Genomic DNA, 26,892 nt, shown 5'->3' with positions numbered 1-26,892 from the left:
GGTTATGTAATTGGAAATGTAATTTGAAAGCGAAAACTGTTGTGCCTACACAAGCAGCTGGCTCTGTGGGGTGACTTGGTTGTTCCATGTGAGTAACTTTGGCTTGTTGTGCACAGCATGAAGCACTGGACGTAAAACTGCAGCACTTAGCCTCGTAAAGCTGTTTTCCAGCTTCCATCTCAGCCTCAACAGCATGATTTTTTTCTCTTGTGGAAGTCTAATTTATGTTTGCATGTTCATATTTGTGAATTAACTTAAGCTTTAAATGTTATGCTGACTAATCAGCAGCAGCTAAACAAAAACCTGTATGGTGCTATGTGTTATTCATAGCAACCTGCCACTTAAGGTTTTTAAGAATGTGGCCAGTCTTATGAAAGCTTTTAATTCTAGGTAAACTGGGTTAAAAATGCCTTCTATTTAACATTCCCAGGTCTCCCGCCTGCAGGACTCTTGGAAATACATGAATACTATTTTAATTCTTTCTCTGTTTATTACATTTTGCAGAAAACCATGTAAAAATGATCTTGTTAGCAAAGCAAAACATTATTACTGTTGACTGGTTTATCTCAGGCAATCATTCTTATATTTTTATCTTCAGACTGGCAAAACAAAGACCATTGTTCTGACTCACCTCCCTGAGCTATAATCAACAGTGGCAGTGAAAATGAATCCTTCTAGTTCTTAAGGCATACACTTTGCAAGCCAAACCGGTGGCCCATTGTAGCCAAGATGAGACACAAGCTGGAGCATCTGGAAGTCTACGTATGCTGTGCAGTTGTTGACTGTTCTGTTCATTACAAACCCACTTCTGCCCTGACAAAGGGAGCATTTTGGATTGGCTAACCCTCTAGGTATTGTGTAAGTCAACATTCTGTGGCCCATTTTGGGCCAACTGAAAACAATAAGTGCAATCAGCGGCCGTGAACGAGCTGTTTCTCCCCTCCCTGAAAACACTCATCAGGTGATCTAGGTCTTGACCATTGCAATCAGCTGCTGCATGAACACCTGTTTCCAAATAGTAGCACAGCATAAATTTGCTGGCATAACTGAAGCGTCAGCGGAAGCGTCAGCCCTTGTGTCTCAGCCCCTCCGGTGTAAGACACTCCGGGGTAAAGACATACGTGTCTACCTGCGCGTGTCCACAGAGCAAACAAGCTTGACCCTGATGCTGCTCAATCGACACCTTGCAAAATGTGCCATTATCCTATACCTGTGGTCGCTGGCTTCAGAGGAAGGTCACACACAGCAAACCGCTTTCGCAACCTTCAAAACCTCCGCTCGCTAAAACCAACTCCCCCCGAAGACATCCACCTGTCTATGGGACTTTGGAACTGCCAATCAGCTGTAAACAAAGCTGACTTCAGTACCGCATATGCAAACCACCTGTTACTCGATGCACTGACTCACTGAGACCTGGATCAAACCATGTGACAATGCTACCCCATCTGCTCTCTCAGTTAACCACACTTTCTCCCACACTTCTCGTGCATCTGGCCGAGGTGGTGGAACGGGCATGTTAATTTCCAACAAATGGATATACAGTCAGTTGCTATCCATCACTAAATACAACTCCTTTGAATACCATGCCATCCAGGTAACTGTACCGAAAAAATTCTTTTTGGTTGTCATATGTTTATGTTTATATTTATTCATTTCACAGATGCTTTTATCCAAAGTGACTTACAATTTATAACCCATAGGGCATGTTGTGATCTGTGGGGGAAACCAGAGAACCCGGAGGAAACCCACGCATGCATGGGGAGAACACGCAGAAAGGCTGCAGCCGAGTTTGGAACCTGCGACCGTCGTGCTGCGAGGCAACAGTGCTAACCACTGTGCCACCATGCAGCCCAGTCATATATCGCCAACCAGGTCAACTCGTAGACTTTCTTGATGAACTCGAAACCCTGCTTTCCTCCATTCCTGAGCACGACTGTCCCGCAATGGTCCTTGGAGACATGAATATTCACCTGGACAGTCCCAGCTCATCAGGCTTCCTGTCACTAATGTCATCATTTGATCTAAAACTAGTACAAAGTCCTCCAACTCACAAAGCTGGAAAAGCACTTGACCTCATTTTCACCAAAAACTGCCATAGACACAATCTCTGTCACACCGCTGCATCTTTCCAATCATTACTTAATCCAATTCAGCACGACTCTACAAGGGAGGTCCACTGCTTCCTCCCCAATGGTCTCATTCTGCCGCAACCTCCGCAGTCTGGCACCCAACCACTTCTCCTCTCGTGTTGCCTCCACTCTTCCATCTCCCAGCACATTCTCTGCTTATGAAGTGAATGATGCCACCGAGTCACTCTGCTCCACACTCTTCTCTTGTCTTAACAACTTGTGCCATTTAGCCACTAGACCTGCTAGATCCTCTCATTCGCACCCTTAGCAAAATGATACCCTCCTGTCTCTACGCACCAATCTTAGAGCTGCGGAACGGAAATGGCACAAAAGAAAAGATCCTGGTGATCTATTGAAATTTCAGGAATTACTGTCCTCATTCTCTGCCAGCATCACTGATGCAAAGAAAGCTTTCTACACTGACAAAATTCTCAGCTCTAATGACTCAGAAACTATTTTCGACATTCAAAACTCTGCTCAACCCTCTGTCTCCACCTCCTACCAACAATCTATCAGCTGACACCTTTGCCTCATTCTTCACTGACAAAGTGGAAGCTATAAGCAAACAGTTTACCCAACTGGCCATTCCTGAGCATTCGCTGCCACAAACTCCTTCTAGCCCAACCATCTCAAGCCCTACTGCTTCATTTTCCTCTTTTTCCCCTCTCACTGAGAACTGTGTGTCCAAGCTTCTCACGTGCAGCCGCCCTACTACATGCCCACTTGACTCCATTCTGACTAAGCTGCTCCAAGCTATTGCTCCTACAGTAGCTGCAGCAGTCACACATGTGATCAACGCTTCACTGACATCCAGTAAATGGTAAATGGCCTGTATTTGATATAGCGCCTTCTAGAGTCCTAGAACCCCCCAAGGCGCTTTACAACACAATCAGTCATTCACCCATTCACACACACATTCACACACTGGTGGGGATGAGCTACAATGTAGCCACAGCTGCCCTGGGGCGCACTGACAGAGGCGAGGCTGCCGAGCACTGGCGCCACCAGTCCCTCCGACCACCACCAGCAGGCAACGCCTCTCTCTCAAGCATGCTCAGGTTAAACCGCTGTTATAAAAACCATCTCTTCCTCCTAATCATGTGGAGAACTACCGACCTATCTCTCTCCTCCCTTTTCTGTACAAAATCATTGAAAAAGTGGCTTTCAAGCAGATCACAGAATACCTCTCACAAAACTGTCTGGTTGACCCTTACCAATCTGGGTTCAAAAAGGGCCACTCCACTGAAACTGCTCTGTTAGCAGTGACAGAATCCTTAAAAGAAGCTAGAGCGACTGCCAAATCCTCAGTGCTTATCCTACTCAACTGATTGGCTGCATTTGACACTGTCAACCATGGCTTCCTTTTGTCCACACTCTCTAGCATGGGCATCACAGAGAAAGCACACGCCTGGTTTGAATCGTACCTCACAGGATGATCATTCAGTGTATCTTGGCTTGGACAATCCTCTACCATGCACCATCTTGCCACAGGAGTCCCCCAGGGCTCTGTACTAGGACCTCTTCTCTTTGCCATATACACCACCTCACTGGGTGAGATCATTCGATCACATGGCTTCTCCTACCATTGCTGTGCAGACGACGCCCAGCTCTATCTGTCATTTCCACCGGACGACCACACTGTCTCTGCACGAATATCAAACTGTCTCTCTGACATATCAAAATGGATGAAATCCCACCATCTCCAACTCAACCTCTCTAAAACTGAACTACTTGTCATCCCAGCAAAACCATCCCTACAGCACAATAATCCAAAATGACTTCCTATCTCAGGCTCCTTCAAAGGCAGTTCAAAATTTGGGTGTTGTGATTGATGAACACCTGACCTTTTAAGATCATGTTGCGTCTGTTGCTCGTTCATGCTGCTTTGCGCTGTATAACATACGAAAGATCAGACCATACCTAACACAACATGCCACCCGGCTCCTGGTGCAATCTACTGTCATCTCCTGCCTCGATTACTGCAATACCCTTCTAAAGCCCTTTTCAGATTGACATTCTGGAATATGTGTGGACAATTCAGTCCGGTTTTTAACCAGAACTGTGTTTTCAGACACACCACTTTTGTACCTGAACTTGTCCTTTCGGCTGCCTTCACACAGCAGGGAAAAGTTCCAGATGTCTGAAGTGGTGGGGGTGGGGGTGGGGGGGGAGACATAGTGCGGCAGGCATACATGCGTCATTTACCCAAACAAATCCATTCAGTCAAATATGGCAGACGAAGAGATAGAAATCCTCTCACTGATCGGACTTATGTTAAGCATAATTCTGCGCACACACAGACGCATAAGAGACCTGGATGATGAAGCTCAATGGTTGAAAGGATCACGGAAGTGGTGTGCAGCGCTCATTCGCACGTCTAGGTGACGATACGTAGGAGGCGTGCTGCCATGGTTCGCTGCATGCTACAGGAGTGAGCTATCTAGGTGCACACAGCGTCCTCCGGTCCCCTCCTCCTCCCCCTCCTCTCTGTCCGGAACTCGACCTCACCAGTCTGAAGCAGCCACCCTGTCCGTGACAAGTCCGGACCTGTTACTAGGGGCGTCGTCCGGTTTAATTACGGAAAAGGTTATCCGGATGTTTGTATTCAGACACAAAGGTCTTACGGACAGAGTCCTGAACATTTCCGTTTTTCATGGCCTGTCTGAAGGGGGCTTAACTGGTCTTCCAGGCTGTACTGTGAGACCTCTTCAAATGGTCCAGAACGCAGTGGCGCATCTGGTCCTCAATCAGCCAAAAAGAGCACATGTCGCCCCTCTGTTCATTGAGCTCCACTGGCTACCGCTAGCAGCACACATCAAATTTGACTTGCTAACACTAACATACAAAGTCCGAGATGGTATGGCTCACATCTACCTGAATCCTCTTACAAAGGCTTACGTCCCGGCCCGGCCGCTCCGGTCATCACAAGATCGTCGGCTAGCAGTGCCTACACGACGTTCAGGACAATCCGGACTCTTCTCATGCATCGTTCCACAAATGTGGAAGGACCTACCAAGCACTACCAGAACAGGGTCTTCCTTTTCAATTTTCAAGAAACTCCTGAAGACCCTGCTCTTCAGAGAGCATCTTCTAAACTAGCACCCTCCCTGCACCTGTCCCCCCCTCTACTGTCCACTCCTTGTTCCCTCCTCTCCATGATGGATGTCAATGTTGTTGTTATTGTTGTTGTTAGCCTCAAGGGCAACATGCCGATTATCACTTGTAAGTCGCTTCGGACAAAAGCGTCTGCTAAATACATAAACATAAACATAAACATTAGGAAGCAAAAAGACATGGCAGCACACCGTGGAGCCTTTTGGTTTTAGTGGAGTAATGGTGTTGCTGTGTGTTGATCTAGTAATGTAACAGATAAGATGTTTGCTGCTGAACAAATAAACTGCTGTGCTGGGTAGGAGATTAAGAGAGAGGGAGGAGGTGGATGACAGAGAGAGGCAGTCATTGCCAACCTAAAAGAACAACAAGAAATCCAGCCACAACCCAGAAAACATGCCCGTTAGGGCCCCTATGTGGGATCTCTCTGGGCAAAAATGTGACCCTCAAAGGGTTGCCCACAGTGGAACCCACAGCCATCGTGAAATTTAAGGCACGTGTAGGCCCCATTATTTGGGGCCATGTAGGGGCCCAAAAGGCCTTGGTCCGCATCTGTGGGCAATCACTGTGGAGCCCTAATGTGCCCCGCATTTCACAGCGGTACCTTGGCTCGCACTTGTGTGTTTTCCGCTGTGGCCCCACTGTGCCCTCTGTCCATGGGGCCCTTATTTGCACCACATTTCACGATGGTACCTTGGTCGGCACGTGTCCTTCCCGCTGTGGCACCACCGTAGCCTCTATCCGCGGGGCTCTTATGTGCCCCGCATTTCACGGCAGTACCCTAGACCCACACACATGTGCTTCCCGTTGTGCCCCGTTGTGGCCTCTCCCCATGGAGCCCTCATGTGCTCTGTAATGTGTGGGCTTCCCACCATTTACCATTAGAAAAAAATTTAAATATTGATTAGATTTAGATGGCACTGCCAAGGTACCCAAAGTCCTTTTCAATATTCATGCACTCACGCATTCACACACTGCAGGTGATGATAATCTACTAATTGGCCAATGCTGCCATTTGAGTCCAACATGGGGAAGTTAGCCTGGATGGAGCTGGGATTGAACCTACATCCTTCTGATTACGGAGCAACCCCCTCTACCTTCTGACCTACTGTTGCCTCATCATTACAATCACTAAATATTATAATAACTCTAATACCTTATTTAGAGAATTTGTGTCATGCGGGGTACATCGCCCATGAAGGCACATGCAAAAAGGCATTAAGAGAACAGGAGAACACACTAGAGTTGTCCCTTGAGTATTTTTTAAATCATTAATGCGTTTCTTTTTTTCTGTATTTATGTAATTTTTTCAGTTGTTTTGCCATAAAACATCACTTGTTTAAAAAGTACATTAATAAGAAATGTGTTAATATTAAAATATTTTAATAATTGTCATTTACCACTTAAATTAATAAGAAATGTGTTAATATTAAGAATAAATGTAAATGTAGCCTTGTCGCTCATATTTTTAATCATTTACTCAGTGTACTACTGTTTTCAGTAACAGGGATTGCATGGCGGACTGCACAGTGGCGCAGTGGTTAGAGATGTTGCCTTGCAGCAAGAAGGTCCTGGGTTCGCTCCCCAGCCCGGGATCTTTCTGCGTGGAGTTTGCATGTACTCCCTGTGCATGCATGGGTTCTCTCCAGTTACTCCGGCTTCCCACAGTCCAAAAACAGGACTGTTAGGTTGATTGGTCTGTCTAAATTGTCCTTAGGTGTGAGTGTGTGTGTGTGTGTGCATGATTATTTGTCCTGTGTGTGTCTGTGTTGCCCTGCGTGGGACTGGTACTCTGTCCAGGGTGTACCCTGCCTGATTGCCCATTGACCGCGGGAGATAGGCACCAGCCCCCCTGCGACCCTACGTGAACTAGCGGGTTCAGAAAATGGATGGATGGATTGCATGGCACATGAGTGCCAGCAGCAGTGACTTTTTTCTACAAAACACCTGTAGTGCTGCTACGTCCATAAAAGTAGGAAGAGAAAGCAGATCATACCGCGATTCAAGGAGACTCTTTTGGTGTTGGCTGGCTTAGCTGAATTGCTGCAGCAAACTGATCAGACTCGTTTTTTTTTTAAAGAGCAAGTTGCAAGTCTGAGACTCCCATGAAGTAGGGATGGACAATATATCGGCATCTATATCGGTATCGGCCGATGTTAGTCATTTTTTAATATATAGGTATCGGTTCGATAAATAAAATCGGGCCAATATTAACAACCAATATTTTTTCCATCTTGTCTCCATTTGTTTGCCTGTTTCAGAGGGTGAGGGGGGTGATGTGTAATTGTTTAGTCATGTGAACAGTGAATGAAATCATCTCAGAACCGTAATGTGTGTATTGTGTGTACATAACGTAAATTCTTTTAGCTTTAATAATTTTCATTCTAGGCAAAATCTGCAGATTTTAGAAGCATTAATGTCAGTATATCGGCATCTGCAAATATCGGTTATCGGCCATGACAGTGATCTTAATATTGGATATCGGTATCAGCCCAAAAATTTCATATCAGTGCATCACAACCATGAACCATTGTTTATAGAAACTTAATAGAAAGTTGTTTTAAAGAATTTTTTTACACATACAGAAATTATTTAGGCTTTTAGAGTCATTTTTGTGAGAAAGTTATTTTTATTTATTTATTTATTTTCGCCAAACCAAATGACGTCAGCTGAGGGAGTCCTGTTAGCTTGATCGAGAAGAAAATATGGATTCTAATGCAGCTCTGACACAGAGGAAACTTTAAATGTTTATAATTCTACTTCTGATGGACCAAAACCATAAAGTTATGAGTTTGCTGCACACCCCATAGAGCAGAGACAAACCAGAGGGAGAAACCATCGGTCAAAGCAGAGAGATTGTGCTTCGATGTGAGGAGAAGCAGTGGGGGAGCAGCTTGTGAGTTAACAATGCTATCTTAAACTCTCGTGCTAACATCACAATATTGTACAGATTACTATCACGTACCAGACAATTAAAATAGTATTGGTCAGTTAATATAATATTAATAATTGACAATAATAAACTAATGAGCATCTGTCAGCTGTCTCACACTCATTAATATCTGTTCACGTAACGTAGTTTAGCGCTTAGAGAGATGGAGAGAGACACCTGTCATCTGGTTCTGGAGCTCATGTGCGTTCTGTGAGCTGGATCCGACCCAGACACCAGCGAGCCAGTCGAGCTGGTATTTTTAAAAGCGGCACATGATCCTCTCCTGGTGGTCCAGGCGGCAGCTCTGATCTGGTTTCGACCCAGAAATCAGCTCGACTGGCCCGCTGAGCCACTCTTCTGGTGGTTGGTTCTGACAGTGATCTGAGTTCTAGAAATCCGCATTTAATTTTATAAACCCCGCCACAGGTCTGCAGAGCCCAGCGCGGACCTCCCTGTCCCAGTACCGACCGTTGTGGGCTACAGAAGTCCCGTCTTTTCAGCAGCACAAAACGCCCTCAGGCACTGAGACGTTGTTTCTCTTATCTGGAAACCCGTGGACTTGATGTCCAGACAGGCTGGAGTTGGTACAGCCTTCACAAACAGTAGTTCATCAAAATGAACACAGTGCAAAACTAGTAAACACACACTGACTAGATCACATGACCTCTCTACCCTAAAACCACCCACTCTCCACACTGAGCTGAGGCAGCGCCTAGCTTCTAACTCCCTTTGGTTACGTCAGAGGTTCAGATTTAGAAAAAGAGCGTTTTTAGAAGCTTTGCTGAGAAAGGCCACTTTGTCCTAAAATAAACTGTGCCTTTATGTAGTTTAAAACGAAATATCCACAATAAGCATTTCAAATAGTATTTTCTGGACAACATTTTATATGAATTAGAAAAAAACATTTAACCTGCAATTTGCTCTTTAAAGAGCAAGTCACCCCCTACCAGATTTTTACTCAACTCCCACTTCCTGTTTGAAAAATACAACAAATGCTGTTACTTAGCAGACCGAGAGGGTGGAGTCGTTAACAAACACACACACACACACACACACAGGCTCACAATGACATTGTGACATCATATGGTACCAACTAATGTTCTAGGGTACCTCTTAGCCAATAGCGATGGCAGATTTTATTTCAAATGTAGTGCAGAGTTTTTACCTGACAATGACACAACACTGACAGTTTTAGGCAGAACATTTAAATTTGAACTAAAATGCACCTTAAGTGCATACTGTTGACTACATGTGTCTGCAGCACGATTAGACATGCATTTATATAGTTTATCAGAAAAAAAGTAGATTTGGGGGTGACTTGCCCTTTAAGGCGCATCAGTGTTGAACACAGCACTACATTTTCCATCTCGTTAAATGCCCAGTTTGCACTCATTACATGTGTCCCTTGGGACTTTATAGTGTTGTTGTGTGTGAAACAAAGAATCCAGATGTAGAAGAACTTGTTTAATTTCAAACTAAATCATTGTTTTTCCGTTAGAAAATCTCTTCTCAGCATGAATTTAAAAAGTAATATTTGTTTTCTTATATGGTAAAATCTGATTTTTCCCCCACGGATTCTGATTTCCTGAAAATCATATGATCGGACCCGATTTCCCATCGCGTGATCAGATCAGAGCTTCCTCAATATTATCCAAAACTGACCTGCCATGTGGGTCTCTACTGCCTCTCTGCACACTGTAATAGGAAAAATGTGTCTGAAACAACATCAAGAGGAGCCAGCTGATGTGACTCTGGCATAATGTGGCTCAGACATCTGGTTAGGATGCCTCCTGGATGCCTCCCTGGTGAGGTATTCCAGGCACATCCAACTGGGACCTAAAGGTCGACCAGGACACGTTGGAGGGACTATGTTTCTTGGCCGGCCAGGGACCACCATGGGATTCCCCCTGAGGAGCTGGCCCAAGTGGCTGGGGAGAGGGAAGTCTGGGCCTGTTTGCGTAGGCTGCCGCCGAATGGATGCCTGAAACAAGTCTTTTAAACAAAACGAACCACCTCTCAAGTGCAACAGCAGAGTGGAGCAGCAGCTCTACTATGAGCCCCTCCCATATATCAGAGCAGCCTGGGGAGGAAAGGGGTGGGCGTGGCCAGCTCCAGCTTGTTTTTTTTTAAGTGACAGAGCACTGAAACGGCTCATTCTGGAAGGTGCTGAAATTGTCAAAAATAAAATTGCTGCATTATGTGAGAGGGATTTTTTGCAAAGAACTACATAAAAAATTATTTTATGTAGAACACAGAACCATTATAACTCAGGAAAATAATTCACAATATGTCCCCTTTAAAAGCAGCCCTAACATTTTTCAGAACTTTGCATGGCAATTGGTGGTCAGGATGGATTTTTAGAGCAGTCCTGATTGGTGGATAATTATGTCTTATTAGCTGTCTCAGTAACAACTTTGCAGCAGGCTGTATTTTATATAAAAAACATGCAAAATCTTGGAGTTTGTTATAAATATCAATTTAAAAAGAGTTATGAGTGGTAGACATCCAACCAAAATGATTGCATATGCCCTTTGCTACCAGAGAGAATTTCAAACATGACTTTTAATAAACAACATTTAGGTGAATCTCCCTCTTTTTGCTGTCATACAGCTAGCTGCTCAGCAGTGGGGGGAGCTACATCCAAAGAACACACCACACTTCCTTTAATAGGATTTCTGTCATCTCAATAAGGGGAAATCTTAACCACAGGAAATGTATGACATAAACATCTTGAGGTTTTGACACCCATTATTTTTAAACACCTTAAAGCCAGGACGTGAGCTATAACTAAATATGTGGATACAGTCAAGCCTGAAATAGCAGAGCTTCTAAAATTATTTATCACACCTTTACCCATTTGCATATTTTACACAATATATTTGTACCATTTATATTTCTGCTGAAGGGAGTTGGTGAGTGAGTGAATGTGTGTTTAAGCATGTGCATATGTGCTGTAGCAAAGCGCCTCCACATATTTCAACCATGACAGAAGCTTTGTCCCCGAGCCGAGGATGGAGATGAACTTCCTAGCCCTTCTGTTCTCTTTGCGGCCTCTTTGCCTCTCTCTCCTTCTATCCATCTCTGTCAGAACAGCACATCCATTGTCCGTGGGGTTGCTCTGCCTTTTCATAAGGTCAGGGGGAGCTACAGGTAGCGGAAAGGACAAGATTAATCACTTCATCTTGGACTTGCCAAGAAGGGACATTAGAGATGGGATCAATGAATTTCAAGAGAAAAAAGGGATTCAGGAGAGATAGGAAGAAGAAAAACGCAAAGTAAACAGAAAGATGGACACAAAGAAGGGGGGAGTTGGGTATTTTAGTTGTGGTCACTGATCCGTTCAGTAAAAAGATGAAGGAAAGCCGAGCGTGGAAATAAAAAGGTGGTCAAGTGTGAATAACTAAATGCAAGTTTGCTTGTCCCAGGTCCTCGTCCACTTATTGTGTGGTTCTATCTTTGGTATTCTGCCTCAATGTGTAATGTCTCATCAGTATGTGTCCAAATGCAGATGCGGGTGTGCTGTCCCTCATATCAGGGAGGCGCTCACACTCCTTTTTGTGTTGGTTCTTGTATGTTCTCTACAGGTTGATCTGTTGAAACATTGAACTTCGTGATCTGTTCAGCTAACGGCTTCCATAAGCCATAGTTTCAAAGCTACACACGACCTGTAGCCACCTTCTCTAATGCTTTCTGAACAACCAGACATCCAACCGAGCACCGGAGGTCACACGTGTGTGGGGAGTCCAGGGCTCTCCTGCAGATGTTGCTTTGACTAATAACCACCAAAGTGTTGGAGCTTGCATCATTGTGCCATTACGGATGTTTTCATCAGAAATTCCTGAGCACAAATGTGTTGCTGCAGTTATGAGAACGCATGAAGGTTGGAAGGATTTCATCAGATCAATGCTGTGTGAGGGGTTGCACATCTTATACACTTCAAAGAGTTTTAATGCAAGTGTGTGTGTGTGTGTACGTGTGTGTGTGTGCTTCTATCTGAGTCAGTGGACAGCTGCAGTGCACAGGCCCTACCTGTGTGTGTGGTTGGCTGAAAGCCACTTTTTTCTGCCTGCTTACATAAATAAATGCCAGCAGGGTCCATTCACTTCTAAAACACTCACCAATGTTCTCAGAGCTCTTCATGACATCTGCTTTCCAGCAGTTTTTTGGTCAACATTTCATGTGAACCGTTGACCAGGTTTGTATGTCCTTAAAGTGCATAAATGCACACTCACTTGTTGTTTTGTAGAAACGTGCGTGTTTTCATAGGCTGTGTGTTCTCAGACGCACATATACTGGCTCAAATGAACACATTCAGTTGCACATACACACACCATATCTGAGAGCGGGCTCAGACTTGCCCAGGTTTACTCAGTAGTGCTTGTGGGCCTTTGATATACCTGACCCTTTTATTTTGTTGTTTCTATATTTCTCTATACGACAAGTGGTGTGCAACTGATTAGATGGAATAATACACCCTAAAGGTGAGAGACAAGCAGAAAAGGAGGGGAGATGGGATATGGCTCTTGTCCCAACACATTCCAGTGGTGGAATTCTAATCTTCTGAGGCTTCATGCATTTAAACAGCCTGATTAGTAACAGTCTAACCGGCGCTTTCCCTGCTGGGGTGAAGCAGAAATTAAGCGCTTAGTTACAGCTGTCACTTTGTTTGTTTTTTCAGTGCCTCTAAAGGAAGATGCTCTCAGAGGGAAAAGCTTTGATCGTGGACTGAAACAAAACATTCATAAGTAAACCCACACATAGTAAAGGTATGATGTGAAGTGGCTGCAGACCAATGACAGAACTCCAGAATGTCCAGAATTATTCAACAAAAGCAGAGTTGTGTCCGGTCTGTTTAAGGGCACTCATGTGCAATTTTTGGGTAAACCTTATGAGTACCAATAGGTCCCAATTAGCCTTCAACAAAGTGGCCTTCATTTTTGCTTAGATGCGTCAGGGCTTTGGAGACGAGGTACACGTTGACATGACATCACTCAATTATTGCAGATTTGTCAAACATCTGTGATGTGGATGGATCCCTCGTTTCATCATATCTCAAAGGTTCTGGACTGGATTGGGATCTGGAGACTGGGGAGGCCATTAGAGTCCAGTGAACTCATGGTCATGTTCTAGAGACCAGTGAGAGATGATCTGAGCTTTGTGACATGGTGCATGATCCGGCTGGAAGTAGCCATCTGGAGATGGGTCCATGTGGTCATAAAGGGATGGGCATGGTCAGCAAGAATACTCAGGCTGTAGTGTGTAAACCTGGCTTAGGTGGAACTTATGGGCCATTCCCATCTGTACCGGGTCGGCCCGGGCCGGGTAGCGTAGGTTGTTTACATATCTGGGTGGGCTGGTATTTTTCCGGGCCAACCAAGGCTCATTCTCAGCCCTCTTCTCGAGGGGGTCTGCTTCAGGCCGACCAGGGCCAACACACCCACTGCTGACAGCAAATTCACACCTTCCATTAGAGCAAGCCTCTGATTGGTGGGTAGAATCAGCCCACATGGGCTTAAGGCAAGGATGTGTGGAATCAACCGGGCCAGGCTGGGGCCGACTGGGGCTACCCGGCCCGGGCCGACCCGGTACAGATGGGAATGGCCCATAAGATGTCCAACGTGTGACCTCCCTCACCTTTACAACACTGTTAGGAGCATAAACCATTGATATAAGGCAGAACTTAGCTTAGACTAAATTCTGACCCTACTGTTCCAATACCATAATTGTGAGTTTTAACTATTCCCCTCTCTCTTATCTCCCCCCACCCCTCTTCTCCATTTCTATTGCAGTGACATATTTGATGCAATGTTCCCAGTCACTCACATTGCAGGGGAAACAGTGATCCAGCAAGGTTAGTAGAACTATTTTCATTTGAATTATTCATGTGTGCTCATCCTTGGGAAATTATAAGCGATTTGCACTTGAAACTGTTGCAGCAGTACGTCATTGCCGGCCTTGCCAAAACTCGATACAGGTGAAGCTCGAAAAAATAGAAGATGTTGCAAAAGTTAATTTATTTCAGTTGAAGCAACAGGGTCAGAGGCCTGACATTACTCTATTTAAAATCCTTGTTTTATTGAGTTCATGTAATATTCTACTAGTCTGAGGTTTTCATATAAGCTGTAAGCAATACTCACAATTAACAAATAAAAGTTTGAAATAACGGGCTTTGCATGGAATGAGTCTGTCTCATATATTAGTTTCACCTTTTAAGTTGAATTACTGACATAAATGAACTTATTCTAATTTCTCGAGTTTCACCTGGATGTTGTATCCTCTAATGAAGTTTAAACGGCCAACAGCACGTGTGAATTTACGTCTTAATAAGATAATTACGAAGGGATTTACAAGCAGTGTATTTAAGATATTTTATTAAAGACACTCTGATGTAATGACGGACTGAAACCAGTCACCATTCTGGGCTGCATGGTGGCGCAGTTGTTAGCACTGTTGCCTCGCAGCAAGAAGGTTGCAGGTTCGAAACTCGGCTGTGGCCTTTCTGCGTGGAGTTGCGTGTTCTCCCCATGCATGTGTGGGTTTCCTCCGGGTACTCCGGTTTCCCCTACAGATCACAACATGCCCTACAAGTAAAAAAATTGCACTTCGCTTTGGATAAAAGCGTCTGCCAAATAAATAAACATAAACATCACCATTCTCACTGATTGTTCATTATGATTTTATTTGTAAGTGTTTCACTGCCGCCCACCATTGTCTCATCCTAAACCAGTCATCAGGCTTCTCTCCTCTGCCTAAACACTTCTGTGTCAACAGACCAGCAGGTCCCCACCATAAAGCTCCAATCAAACACATTTAATCACATACTCGAAGCACTGAAGACATGCAGGACCGCAAATTTCCACTTTCAGATATACTACTTAGTTAACACCTGCACAAATTCATATTATTTACTGCTGAGGAGCTCATTGTTTATTTTGACGTTTATGTTTATTTATTTGGCAGATGCTTTTATCCAAAGCGACTTACAATTTATAACCTGTAGGGCATGTTGTGATCTGTGGGGGAAACCGGAGTACCTGGAGGAAACCCACGCATGCATGGGGAGAACACGCATAAAGGCCGCGGCCGAGTTTCGAACTTGCAACCTGCGTGCTGCGAGGCAACAGTACTAACCACTGCGCCACCATGCAGCCATCATTGAACACACACACATAATATGCATGCGTGCACGTGCACACACACACACACAATATGCATGTGCACGTAGACACACACACACACACACACACACACACAATATGCATGCGTACACACACACGCACATAATATGCATGCGTACACACACACACACACAATATGCATGTGCACGTAGACACACACACACACACACACACACACACACACACACACACACACACACACACACACAAGGTGAAGAGAAACTGTTGCTGCTTAGACAGCTTCCCACTCCCACCTACTCTTAAAACAGCATCTAGGAGTATATCAGTCCTAATTTGGTGATAATAGGACTAGCTCACTTTTCAGGGCCCCTGGACGCCGACGGGCCATTGTTATACACTACCGAGTGTAGTGGTGTATTGTATATATGTAGTGTAGACAGTACTGATGTCATAGCTAAGGTCTGGATTACTGTACAGCTTCAAGAAACATGCTACTGGCTACTTACCAACTATTTAGACACAGCTTGGAGTTATCACTGAAAGAATGGAGTTGTTGTAAACACCAAAGCAATTCACCCATCATAACATAAAAATTACTATTTCTACATCTGATTTAATCATTGTAAGTGCTAGGTTATTTTGCAGCAACGGCCAAAAGATTGTTTGGACAGACACTATCATTTCTACTGAGGAATTGTGGGTGCGAAACACCTGAGAGGTTGAGGATGTAACCCATGATGTTCTTTTGAGCAAAGCCACAGAACCTTAGCGGTGTGGATGACAATTAGCTTATGTTGAAACAAGACCACATGGATCACACCAGCCTGCATGCACAAATGTGTGTGTGTGTATGTGCTTGCATGCGCACGGGCGTGTGTGTGTGTGTGTGTGCAGCTTCTGGTTAAATATTTGTCTGCACTCTCAAGCGAAAGACACAAAACAAAAGCCTGGGCACCAAAGTGATAAAAGACAGGAAGAGCAGAAGAAAAGCCAGCCACAGTCAGAGGAAACTGAAAGAGCGACCGATGAGATGAAAGAGAAAGAAGAGAAATGAGCAGAGGGCCAGGTTGCAGCAGGTTGGGAGTGAATTTGTGTGCATGGCTTTCTGAGCCCTTTGCTGGGACAGACCTTCAGACAGACAAGGGGTGTTTTGTGTGACGATTAGAGCTGTATGATTAACGAGCCCTCCACTCTACTCGGTATTAATTAGGCGTGTGAACTCTTGTGAACTTTACTTGCAGGGTGCTCTCAGCTTTTCAACTCTTCGGGTGAAAACACACAAAACAAAAATGCACACAAAGTCCCACCCTGACTCGGTACCCACTCGATGCTTTAGGCTTTTGAGTCATTTTGATAAGCCGCTTGTGCCTGTATGGAGCAGCATTTATGCTTCATTCTGCGGTGGGAGATCCATGTGTGTGGCTGTCACTTCTTTTAACGATTCCCTCTGAGCCCCATGTAAGTGATAGCATATTTAAAGGAACACTCTATTTTTTTGCCTTATCTCCAGACTTGATGCTTTTCAAATACATCAGTCAACCATATCCCTTCACTTTGAAAGCAGCACGTGTGATTTAGAGAGCAGGTTAGATGCTGGCTCTACATTATATTTCCATAATATAAAGAGACATTTGTATATTTCTCTGATTTTACTGAAGAATTGTGGCTCTTCATGTTGAAGCAGATGTGTTTCCGAGTTTCTAAACCTGTAACGAGCACGGCTGCTTCTGCAGCTTTCTCCTGTTATTGGCTCCCACTGGCATGTTTTGTTCTGCGGGAATCACTTTTGATTCTTGGTTAAGACTCTGTTTATCAAAACAATCCCACGGTCATACATTTTAAATAGACATTATTGAATATTTTGGGCAGTCTGCATAGAGTTGGGTTCGAAGTATTTCTCATACTCTGATCTTCTTTTATAATAAATCAATTAACATCCAGAATTCCAGTTAGGAGGGAATGAACTTTAATAGGAAATAAAATTTAAACATTTTATTTAGTTGTAAATGTTGCTTTTTTTGTTTTTTTAAGCTCCCGTGTTTTTCTTCCTCTCCCCTCTTCAGGCGATGAAGGAGACAACTTCTATGTGATTGACCAAGGTGAAGTGGACGTAAGTGGCTGGCACACACAGGAACATTTCTTACCACACCTTAAACAAACTGGGAAGTAAAGTAATTCTGATTACAGCAGTTAAATTTATCTTGGTAAAAAAATATATATTTTAGTTTTTAGTTCAGATCTTGGTCAGAAACCCTTCCTTAGTCGTGGTCAGATAATACTGCACACACGAGCTGGTTATTGAACAGCCTCCATGTTGGGTCCTCCTCCTCTGGTTCCAGCTCAATGAAAGTATGAACTTGGTGCTTTACAGGAGAGCGCTCTACGAGGCTCTCAATCTGAGACCTATTGTCCTAGCGAGCCTGACACCGAGCGATGGACTTAAGTGGAGAGATAAAACGGGAGCTGATGGAAAGTTAAACAGGAAGTGACCTTATCAGCCAAGCGCAGTGAGACAGAAACCGTGGGTGAGAGGAGAGGCTCAGGTTGGCTGAGACTGCCAATGTCTTTGCCCCATACTAAAAGCAGAGGCAGCCATGTTGAGATGGTGCCTTGATAGGAAGAACAACCAACTCTGAATCTGCATTGTTTCAGACGGTGGCTTGTTGATGTGATTAGATAAGTGGTCTGAACTCCGCCTTCATGCGAGAGGGAAACAGGGCATGGTTTTCCACAAGGGGGGTTAGTTTTTGCATTCGAGCCTGCAGTTTATTTAGACAGAAGATAAGAAGTTTGGTATCTAGAAATTACGCTATTGCCCTGTTATCTCTCTGAACAGGAACTAGTTCAGTGCTAAAAATAGTCCTCCTCTAACTTTGACAATGTCCCAATAAGGCAGCAAACACAACTGATAAAGGTGTCTGTTAAATCAAAGCGACATTTATTTTACCGCTAATCAAACAGCTTTTTACATGCAACTTTCTATTCGATGGACGGCTAGAGGCGCGCTGTCTCGCAGCTGCGGCGTGACTTAATTACTCCTTCAGTGTGTTAAATCAGACAGATCTGCTCAGAGCTGCCATCAGCGAATGTGTTCCCACATTTTTTATATTTTTTGCCCTGCACCCAGATTGTGGGAAGACTATCCTCCAAGCTCAGCCGTCGCCAAACCGCATGCTCTTCTGTGTCTCCTTCACGTCACCCTGCCATCCCTTCTACCGTCCCCACAGACAGTGGCTGCCTCCCAGCCACAGCCCATGCACTAAACGTCTTCGAGATCAGTGCCGAGGTTATTAAAGTGTGGAGATGTCTCTCATTATACAGGGGTGTAAATCTGCCAGCGTCCCATAAACGGCCTGAAAGCTGCTACTAATGTAAACACCCCTCCGTGTCATCTATTCACTCAAAGACAGTGTGTGTGTGTGTGTGTGTGTGTGTGTGTGTGTGTGTGTGTGTGTGTGTGTGTGTGTGTGTGTGTGTGTGTGTGCGTGCGTGTGTGTGTGTGTGTGTGTGTGTGTGTGTGTGTGTGTGAGAGGGCTGCATACGCAGTTACAGCCTTTAGTAAAGAACAACAAGCTACAGATGCTTTTATACTTCAGTCATTAATAAATATGAGCAACATTTATGGGATAATTCACTTAAGTAGTTTTATTTTACCAAGTCATTATTTTATAATAGTAGGCTTCTATTTTTATTATTTCGAGTGGCCAAGACATTTTGCATGTACTCACACTTAAACAGCCGACAGACATGCCCGGAGAAACAAACTGAATAAACCACAAATACCCTGCCTCCTCATCCTCATTCACACACACACACACACACACACACACACACACACACACACAACTCGCTGCTCGTTTATAGGTGCAGAACATTCAGCGACAGCTGCAACACATCACACACGTTGCCAGTGACCTGATTTATTTCTCTCTTTCTCTATAGAGCCGTCAGTCTGACTCCTTTAGTAGCACCAATTCTGTTGGTAAAGCTTAAGCTCTGCTCTTGCTTCTGGGTGTGTAGTTTTTTTCTGAGGGAGGAAGAACATCCCAAGAGCTGAATAAAGTATTTGTGAAAAACTCTATAAGTTTGCATAGAAAACTAAACAAAAACAGCCCCAAACACTGTAATAGAAACTGTAGTAGTACCACCTGTGTGTGCACTGATGTAACGCTTTTGCAACATCCGTATAATTGTTCTTCTGGGCTTGACGTAACCATAGTCAGCACTTTTCACCACTTTGAAGCTGTTCCAGCCTTTAGTGAAGGATGAGTCCCCTGTGATTTACTCAGAATCTGAATTATGCCTTCCAATAAGTCGGTTAATTCACAGCAGCCAGCGGACAGAAAAAACACCGTTTCCCTTCTTCTGTTTCTCTTTCCCGTTTCTCTCTGTATTATTAAATCAACAAGATAGTAGATAATGTGTTGACAGTTGAAACCGTAACGGCCCTAGAGACAACCTCACTGAGCTTGTATTGTCTGTGGAGCTTTGCTGCCCTAAATACGGCTCATTGTGTGTGTGTGTGTGTGTGTGTGTGTGTGTGTGTGTGTGTGTGTGTGTGTGTGTGTGTGTGTGTGTGTGTGTGTGTGTACCACATCTTACTAACCTCCTTCCCCTAAAAAGGACAAGACAAAAGAAATGAAAGCCATTGATGGAGAGTTAGGGGGATATCAGGCCTTTTAGAGGATTTCATTCGAGGGCTTAGAGCAGATCAATTTCTCAGGGAGAATCCTTCTGAACTAATCAAACAGCCCGAAACTGAGAACAGTCTCAGGAGGGACAACAGGGGTCCACCCTGCAATTATCGTCATCCTTTTGAAGCCTTTAATCTGATGTAAGACCCTGTCCATTACTCTGTTTGTTCTTATCTCCACAGGTGTATGTGAATGGTGAGTGGGTCACCAATATAGGGGAAGGAGGGAGTTTTGGAGAGCTGGCCCTCATCTATGGGACTCCGAGAGCTGCCACCGTAAAGGCCAAGACTGACCTGAAGCTGTGGGGCATCGACCGAGACAGCTACCGACGCATTCTCATGGTACGAATTTAATCATTTTATTATTGTATTAATCCAACCTGGTTAGATTTAACCCCATCCACTTCTATTATGTGCACAATAGAAAAGTTATAAAAGTTATGAACAGTCTTCAGGAAACTTAGCAGTAGACACATAATCTACGTATGATATATGTGCACACATTAAATACTACAGTAGGCCCTCTCTGTGTAATATTTTCTCCCACTCAAGCACTTAAACCTCCTTAAACACGTTTCTTAGTATTTAACATGAAACATAGTCTTCCATGCACAACCTCAGAGGTCCAGCCTCTCCCTAATCTCTCCTCAGATAAAAGCGAGGGGTGAGGTAAAATCAGCCGTGGGTGTGTGAGGGCTGTAAAGGCGAGAAAGGGTTCGTTCTGGTGTCTGTACATGAACTTCCTGCTCCAGGAGCTTATCCAGTTGGAATGTCTAAATGTTTAAAGTGGAAACACAAGGTGCTCTGGCCTGGCTGTCACACTCACATGCACTCACACACATATTTTGGGTGCTGTTAGTTACTGCGCGTCTGGATGTATCTGTGTGAGATTCCTCAGCTAAATGCTTTCTGAACTATTCATAACACCTGTGTAAGCATAAATAAATTAGACTCCAATTAACCTTTCTAGTTCCCGTCTGTAGCTAAATGTCGTCGCTGCCAGCAGACGGAGTTCAGAGAGGGAAGAAGGTGCTTCTTAAATCTTTTGGCTGGCTGCAAGGTTGGCAGGAGTCTGCCTAGCTCTCCTGTCACCTCTGAAGCACATAGTTAAACCGATGGTCCAGTCTGCCCGGGTAACCTTTCTCTTAGAGGATTCTCACTCTGCAGCTCCTCATTCCTTCGCTCCTTCCAGCAGCAGCAGGAGGTGAGGAGGGGTGAAACAAAATTCAATTACACAAACCTGTAGTTAATTATTGCTGTCAATGATTCGTAGAGCTGTCTTTACAAAGTGTGGTATTCTGGCAATGCCTTTAGCCAGCACAATGAGCATTTGCTCTTTGTGTCGGTGCTTGTGTGGTTCTCACTGAAAATGATGCCGATTCCTTGTGTCTGCAGCTAGTTAGTCATAAGCTTGAGAGATGCTGTGCAGCAGCTGCCTTTTCCAGGGTCAGGCCTTTTATCAGCCTTTAAATGACACCTTATGTGTCACACAAGCAGTTTTAAACTTACATTTATTCAACAACTGTACATTTAGGAGCTTTACTTGCTGCATAAACATTACAACTGTACACTCAGCTTGTCAATGCTGCCCACATAAGCAAGCTTCTTTATGGAGCGTTGGTGTTAAACTCAGTCTTGGTGTAGTGATGGCACTACATTTCTACTAAAACATGGATGTGTAAGCCTCTTATTTCCTATAACCCTAAACCTATAAATTACTTCCTGAAGGACAGGAAGCAGCAACTGAGGCTGGGGAAGAATGTCTCTGGCCTGTGGACCATCAGCACCGGTTCCCCTCAGTGCTGTGTTCTCCCTGTACACCAACGGCTGCACCTCCAACCACGAGTCTGTCGAGCTAATCAAGCTTACCGCCACCGTCACTGGACTCATCTCTGACGGGGATGAGTCTGCCTACAGAACGGAGGTCGAACAGCTGGTTTCCTGGTGCAGCCACAACAACCTGGTGCTAAACACCCAGAAGACAGCGGAGGTTGTTGTGGACTTTAGGAAGCACACACACCCCCTACCCCCATAACCCTGTCTGATACTCCCTTCACAATAGTGGACTCGTGTCGCTTCCTGGGCACCACCTTCACCCAGGACCTCAAGTGGGAGCCCACCATCACCTCCATCATGAAAAACGGCCAGCCGAGGATGAACTTCCTGAGGCAGCTGAAGAAATTTAACCTGCCAGTACAGTCGATGAGGCAGTTCTACACCGCAGTCCTCTTCAATCACCATGTGGTACACTGGAGCTACCATCAGGGAAATGAAGAGGCTGCAGCATGTTGTACACTCTGCTGAGAAGGTCATTGACTGCAAACTTCCCTCCATACAGGACCTGTACACTTCCAGGACATTGAGGCGTGCAGGTCGGGTCACAGCAGACCCGTGTCACCCTGGACTCGGTCTCTTTGACTCGCTCCCATCTGGCAGGTGGCTCTGATCCATTCAGACCAGAACCTCTCGCCACAAGAACAGTTTCTTCCCCTCTGCTGTTGGTCTCATGAACAACAGTCATTGAACTGCCCACTCTAGTTGCTTTGATTCAGTCACAAGACCCTGTGTTGTGTTTGCACCTGAAGGGATCCACTCTGACCAGTACCTACACTGACTCGTATATATGCTTCTCTAATTATTGCCACTTTATATTATTATCATTTCTTTGTGTGCATTACCTGATTTTAATTTTAGCTCATCATTTATTTTGTCTTGCACCAAGTGCAGCAGCAATTTCCTGCTGGTGTGATTCTCTCTCTTAGGCCTAGTCCACACGTAGCCGTTTTTTTTTAACGAATATCCGCCCCTCCAAAAACTTGCATCCACACCACCTCGTTAAAAAAAAAACTCTGTCCACACGTACCCGGATAAATACGTTGTTAAGGACATGCCAGACCTGTAGGCGGCAGTACTTCCCCCGTTCTTAACCTCGTCCTTCGTCTGTGGTCTTCCGCAAGGAGCAGTAATTCCGCTTGCAAAAACAAACAAGCAAAAAGCGCTTGGACAAATGATAATGCGAGCGCAGCTCTGAGGGCATCCATGCTGTCGGCTAGTGTGAACACAGGTCGCACATGTGATGTCAGCACTTTTTTGTCGCGGAAAGTGACGTTGCGGACCTTAAAACTCCGGTTTTGTCTGTCCACACGCAGACACCCAAAACGGAGAAAACGCAGATCTTCACTTTGGCCGGAGTTTTTAAAAAGATCCATTTTCGTGTGAAAAAACTCCCGTTTTCATGTGGATGACAGGCCAAAACGTAGAAAAATATCTACGTTTTGGCAGATCCCCGGCTACGTGTGGACAGGGCCTAATATGGCAATGAAAACCCTTCAGATTCTGGTTCTGGTTCTGATTCTGGTTTTGTTTCTGATTCTGGTTCTGGTTCTGATTCTGAAACTTCTGTTTTACGACGTAGTCAGAGGTAGGATGTGTGGGAAAGCAGCCTTAGGTTTAAGCTAAATGTGCTTAAATTGTATCTGGGCTCTGGCTTATATTTTTCTTGGTCAGTCTCTCTACTTGCCTTTTTGTTTGGGCCAGAAAACACAAGTATTCGTGGCGCTCTAGATATCCCAGAATTAATGTTTGCCTTTGTGCTTTATGCTGCCAGTTTAAGGCTCTCGTGATAAAAAGAACTTATGAACTCAGTGAGCATGTTGATGACACTTCATGCCAGCGGGGTCTTGTGCTGACAAGACGTCCTTTTAGACCTTGTCCCTTCACTTACAGGAGGTGAGAAAACATAATCACACCAACGCTTGTAACAAACACACTCTCCCCATTGTGCTGCCATCAGTCACACAATGCCAGCCTTGTTGTATCATCGGGGTATTTAAGCAGACACAGTTACATCTAAAGCTATTATCAACCTGACAGGCCATTGTCAACAAGCCGAACACAAGACAAAAGGAAACAAGAAGTAAAGAGTGATGAAGGGTGGTGTGTGTGTGTGGGGGGGGGGGGGGGCATTGGACAGAGATGAAGGTGATCGAGATGAGGCGTGAGCTACAGTTAGTTTAGTCTGGCTTTGCTCCACACCTCCAGTCTTTGATGATCCTGCCTCAAAGACAGCAAACAGACACAAAGGCAGGTTTATCTTCAACCACAAGAGGAGTGAAGACTTTAGGTCCACAAGGATATTTTTTTTACGTGGCCAATGTGCTCAGGCCCTCCCAAGTAGACCGGATTAGGATCTCTGCCAATAGCGATGAAGGCAAGAGAAAAATAGAATATTCACAAACTAAAAAAGTGTAATTCTTGATATAAAAATATAGAAAAAGGCATCATTTGGTTTCTATCAACATCTGTGAACCCCTGCATTGCTGACATTACTCGGGCGCACCCAGCCCTTCCTCCTGCAGTCACATAAATCAGACGTACTGAATAATGTGTTCATATGTGTGTGTGTGCGTGTGTGTGTGTGTGTGTGTGTGCGTGCGTGTGTGTGTGTGTGTGTGTGGTAAGCCTTTAAGCTTTCACGAATGTTCAGGGACAAGTGTACAGTATGTGGGTTTGAGGACGGTAGAAGTACAGTGGTTGTGATCGAGTTTATTCCCCCCCCCACCCCCCCACCCCCACCCCCCCCGCTCAGGCATGACTGAGACGTGAGTGGCAGAACTTAAAACAGATTTCTTACATTGCCTGCACACACACACACACACACACACACACACATACACACACACACACACACACTCAAACCATTTATCCAGGAGGGAGGCAGAGCAGGCTAGAATTGCTTTAATCAAGTTGTTTACGATCCTGAGTTTGACACTGACTCACTTGGGAAGATTTTCTCCCCTTTTAAGACAAAATGTGAAATTATATAAAATTAGAGGCAGCAGCGGGACTCAAGCACTTGCACTGAAGACACCCCAAGCCTCAATATATCACTTCCATATGCAAAGGCAGACACAGGGCGGACACGATCGTCTCTCCTCACCGTCTTTTTTTCCCTCGCTTAACGTCCCTGTTCGCTCTGAATGGGTTTGAGTAAAAAAAAAAAAAAAAAAAGATGAAATGCATTTAGGTAAGGGGTCCTCTGGGTTTAGACTTGTCAGGAAGCACCTGATTTTCATGGCAGAGACAGAGAAGGGAAAGTCCCTTGCCTAGTGGGTGGGTTAGACCCCCCCCCCCCCCCCCACCCCCCACCCACACACACACACACATGTGCAATAAACATTACTGTGTATCTTATACATACCTCCAGAAGCATGACCCCATGAACTACAATCTGCTAATCACAAATAATCTAGTCCCGAAGCTTTATTTTGTTTATATCTGGCAGTGAATTACATTTGGGGTTAGCCCTGAAGATAAGATCAAAGACCACAAAAAAGCCGCACATGTGCATTATCAGCACACACAATGTTACCTTAAGCATCATTACAAACAAATCCTAAAAGTTGTCCTATATTTAAAAAGAAGTGCAATCATCTTAATATTTTTGGAAACGAATGACATCAAGAGTTTTGCTTACTGCAAGAATTCTGCAATAAATATGAAAGGAGAGAGGAATTGTACAATAAATCAAACTGACTTCATACCATTCCAGTGAGTGTGAGTTCAGTGTTATGTAGCTTAGTCTCGTGGAACTGCAGTGCTGTCAAATGATTTGTGTCAAATGTGTGTTTGTTTTACAGGGTAGTACACTGAGAAAGAGGAAGATGTATGAGGAGTTTCTTAGCAAGGTCTCCATCCTCGGTAAGTGTGTTTAACGTTTAACGAAGAATCAGGTGGCGAGTTAAATGGCCCCATACCACAGAATGGCTCACATAAACACAGGCGCATGTTGTTGCATGAGACCCATAGCTGTGTTTACTGTCCTAATCTGCTCACATTGCTCATACCTAAAGCCAGTAACACTCTGCAATGTCTCTGTGTGGACAGTGAAGGGATGGCCAGTTAGGCTTAGCCTCTCTTTCCCGCTGGAAACTCCAAAATAAGCAGGCTGCAGGATTTAGACGAGAGGCCAATGAGATTCATTCAGACTTTCAAATTGAGTTGCAATTGGAACTGACGTCTCATCCTTTTCCACTTGATGGTGTGTGTGCGGTGTATAGAGTAAGGCCAAGCCCCCTGTACAGAGTTATTAGCTGGGTGAGTAAACACATACACTCAACTCAGGTCTTGTGAGAATGCCTCTCTGATGTCCACTCTCTTTTCATGGCTTCCTTTTCTTCCCCGGCTCCCTTACTGACAGCCGTGTTGAGGTCTGCATTCAAGCACCCACCTCTCTTGGCGAAGTGTTTCACCGCTCTTCATTTCTCGTTCTGTTGCTCTGCTTCGCTGCTCAGCCTCTGAATAGTGGGAGGGGCGGGAGGCGGGAGTGTTTTATTTGGCTTTGATTTTTCAGATAGCCACGAAATTGGGTTCAAGCCCCTTGATGTCGTGGTGTGAAGGGAGGAAAAACAAATGTTGTTTTGTCACTCAGACACTTAAACAGGCTAGCCTTTAGCGTCCAAGTGGTCAGTTTCCTCCGTGTTTACAAAGCATGTAAGCACCAAGGTGATCCAAGCGGGTCCAGGCTCCGTGAAGCATGAAATGTAGGTTCTTTAGCCAAGACATTTGTGTATCACGTTACTTGCCTTGGCGTTAGGGATCACCTCTTTGAGACCTGCTGCCTTTAGCTTGCAGCCAGACAGAAGACATCCATCTGGGTCCGGCAGACACCCCGGCCCCACCAGAGAAGACACTGGACACCTCCAATGCTGCCAGACCTAGCTTAGTTAATCCTAAGTACACACACACACACACACACACACACACACACACACACACACACACACACACACACACACACACACACCTGGATCTGTTTCTAAGCACATTGGGAGACAATAGATAAAGATATTCTGATGTAGTTTTACACCTTAAACTCATCTTAGTCCA

At 44.7% G+C, this 26,892-nt stretch overlaps 1 protein-coding gene across 2 annotated transcripts in view; it reads left to right on the top strand.

Moving 5' to 3' along the window:
• The window catches only part of prkar1b (protein kinase, cAMP-dependent, regulatory, type I, beta), a 99,449-nt gene that overhangs the window by 60,627 nt on the left and 11,930 nt on the right, over window positions 1-26,892 (top strand). For both annotated transcript variants that reach the window (XM_015945601.3, XM_015945602.3), the window contains 4 exons: window positions 13,962-14,023; window positions 17,375-17,421; window positions 20,188-20,346; window positions 25,644-25,704. In XM_015945601.3, the coding sequence (XP_015801087.1) occupies window positions 13,962-14,023; window positions 17,375-17,421; window positions 20,188-20,346; window positions 25,644-25,704 (329 nt within the window). The remainder of the gene's footprint in view (window positions 1-13,961; window positions 14,024-17,374; window positions 17,422-20,187; window positions 20,347-25,643; window positions 25,705-26,892) is intronic.

The sequence above is a fragment of the Nothobranchius furzeri genome, chromosome 12 (assembly GCF_043380555.1).
Source record: "Nothobranchius furzeri strain GRZ-AD chromosome 12, NfurGRZ-RIMD1, whole genome shotgun sequence".
NCBI lineage: Eukaryota > Metazoa > Chordata > Actinopteri > Cyprinodontiformes > Nothobranchiidae > Nothobranchius > Nothobranchius furzeri.
Note: the sequence above shows the minus strand (reverse complement) of the source record. Positions and strands in the feature narration are given on the sequence as shown.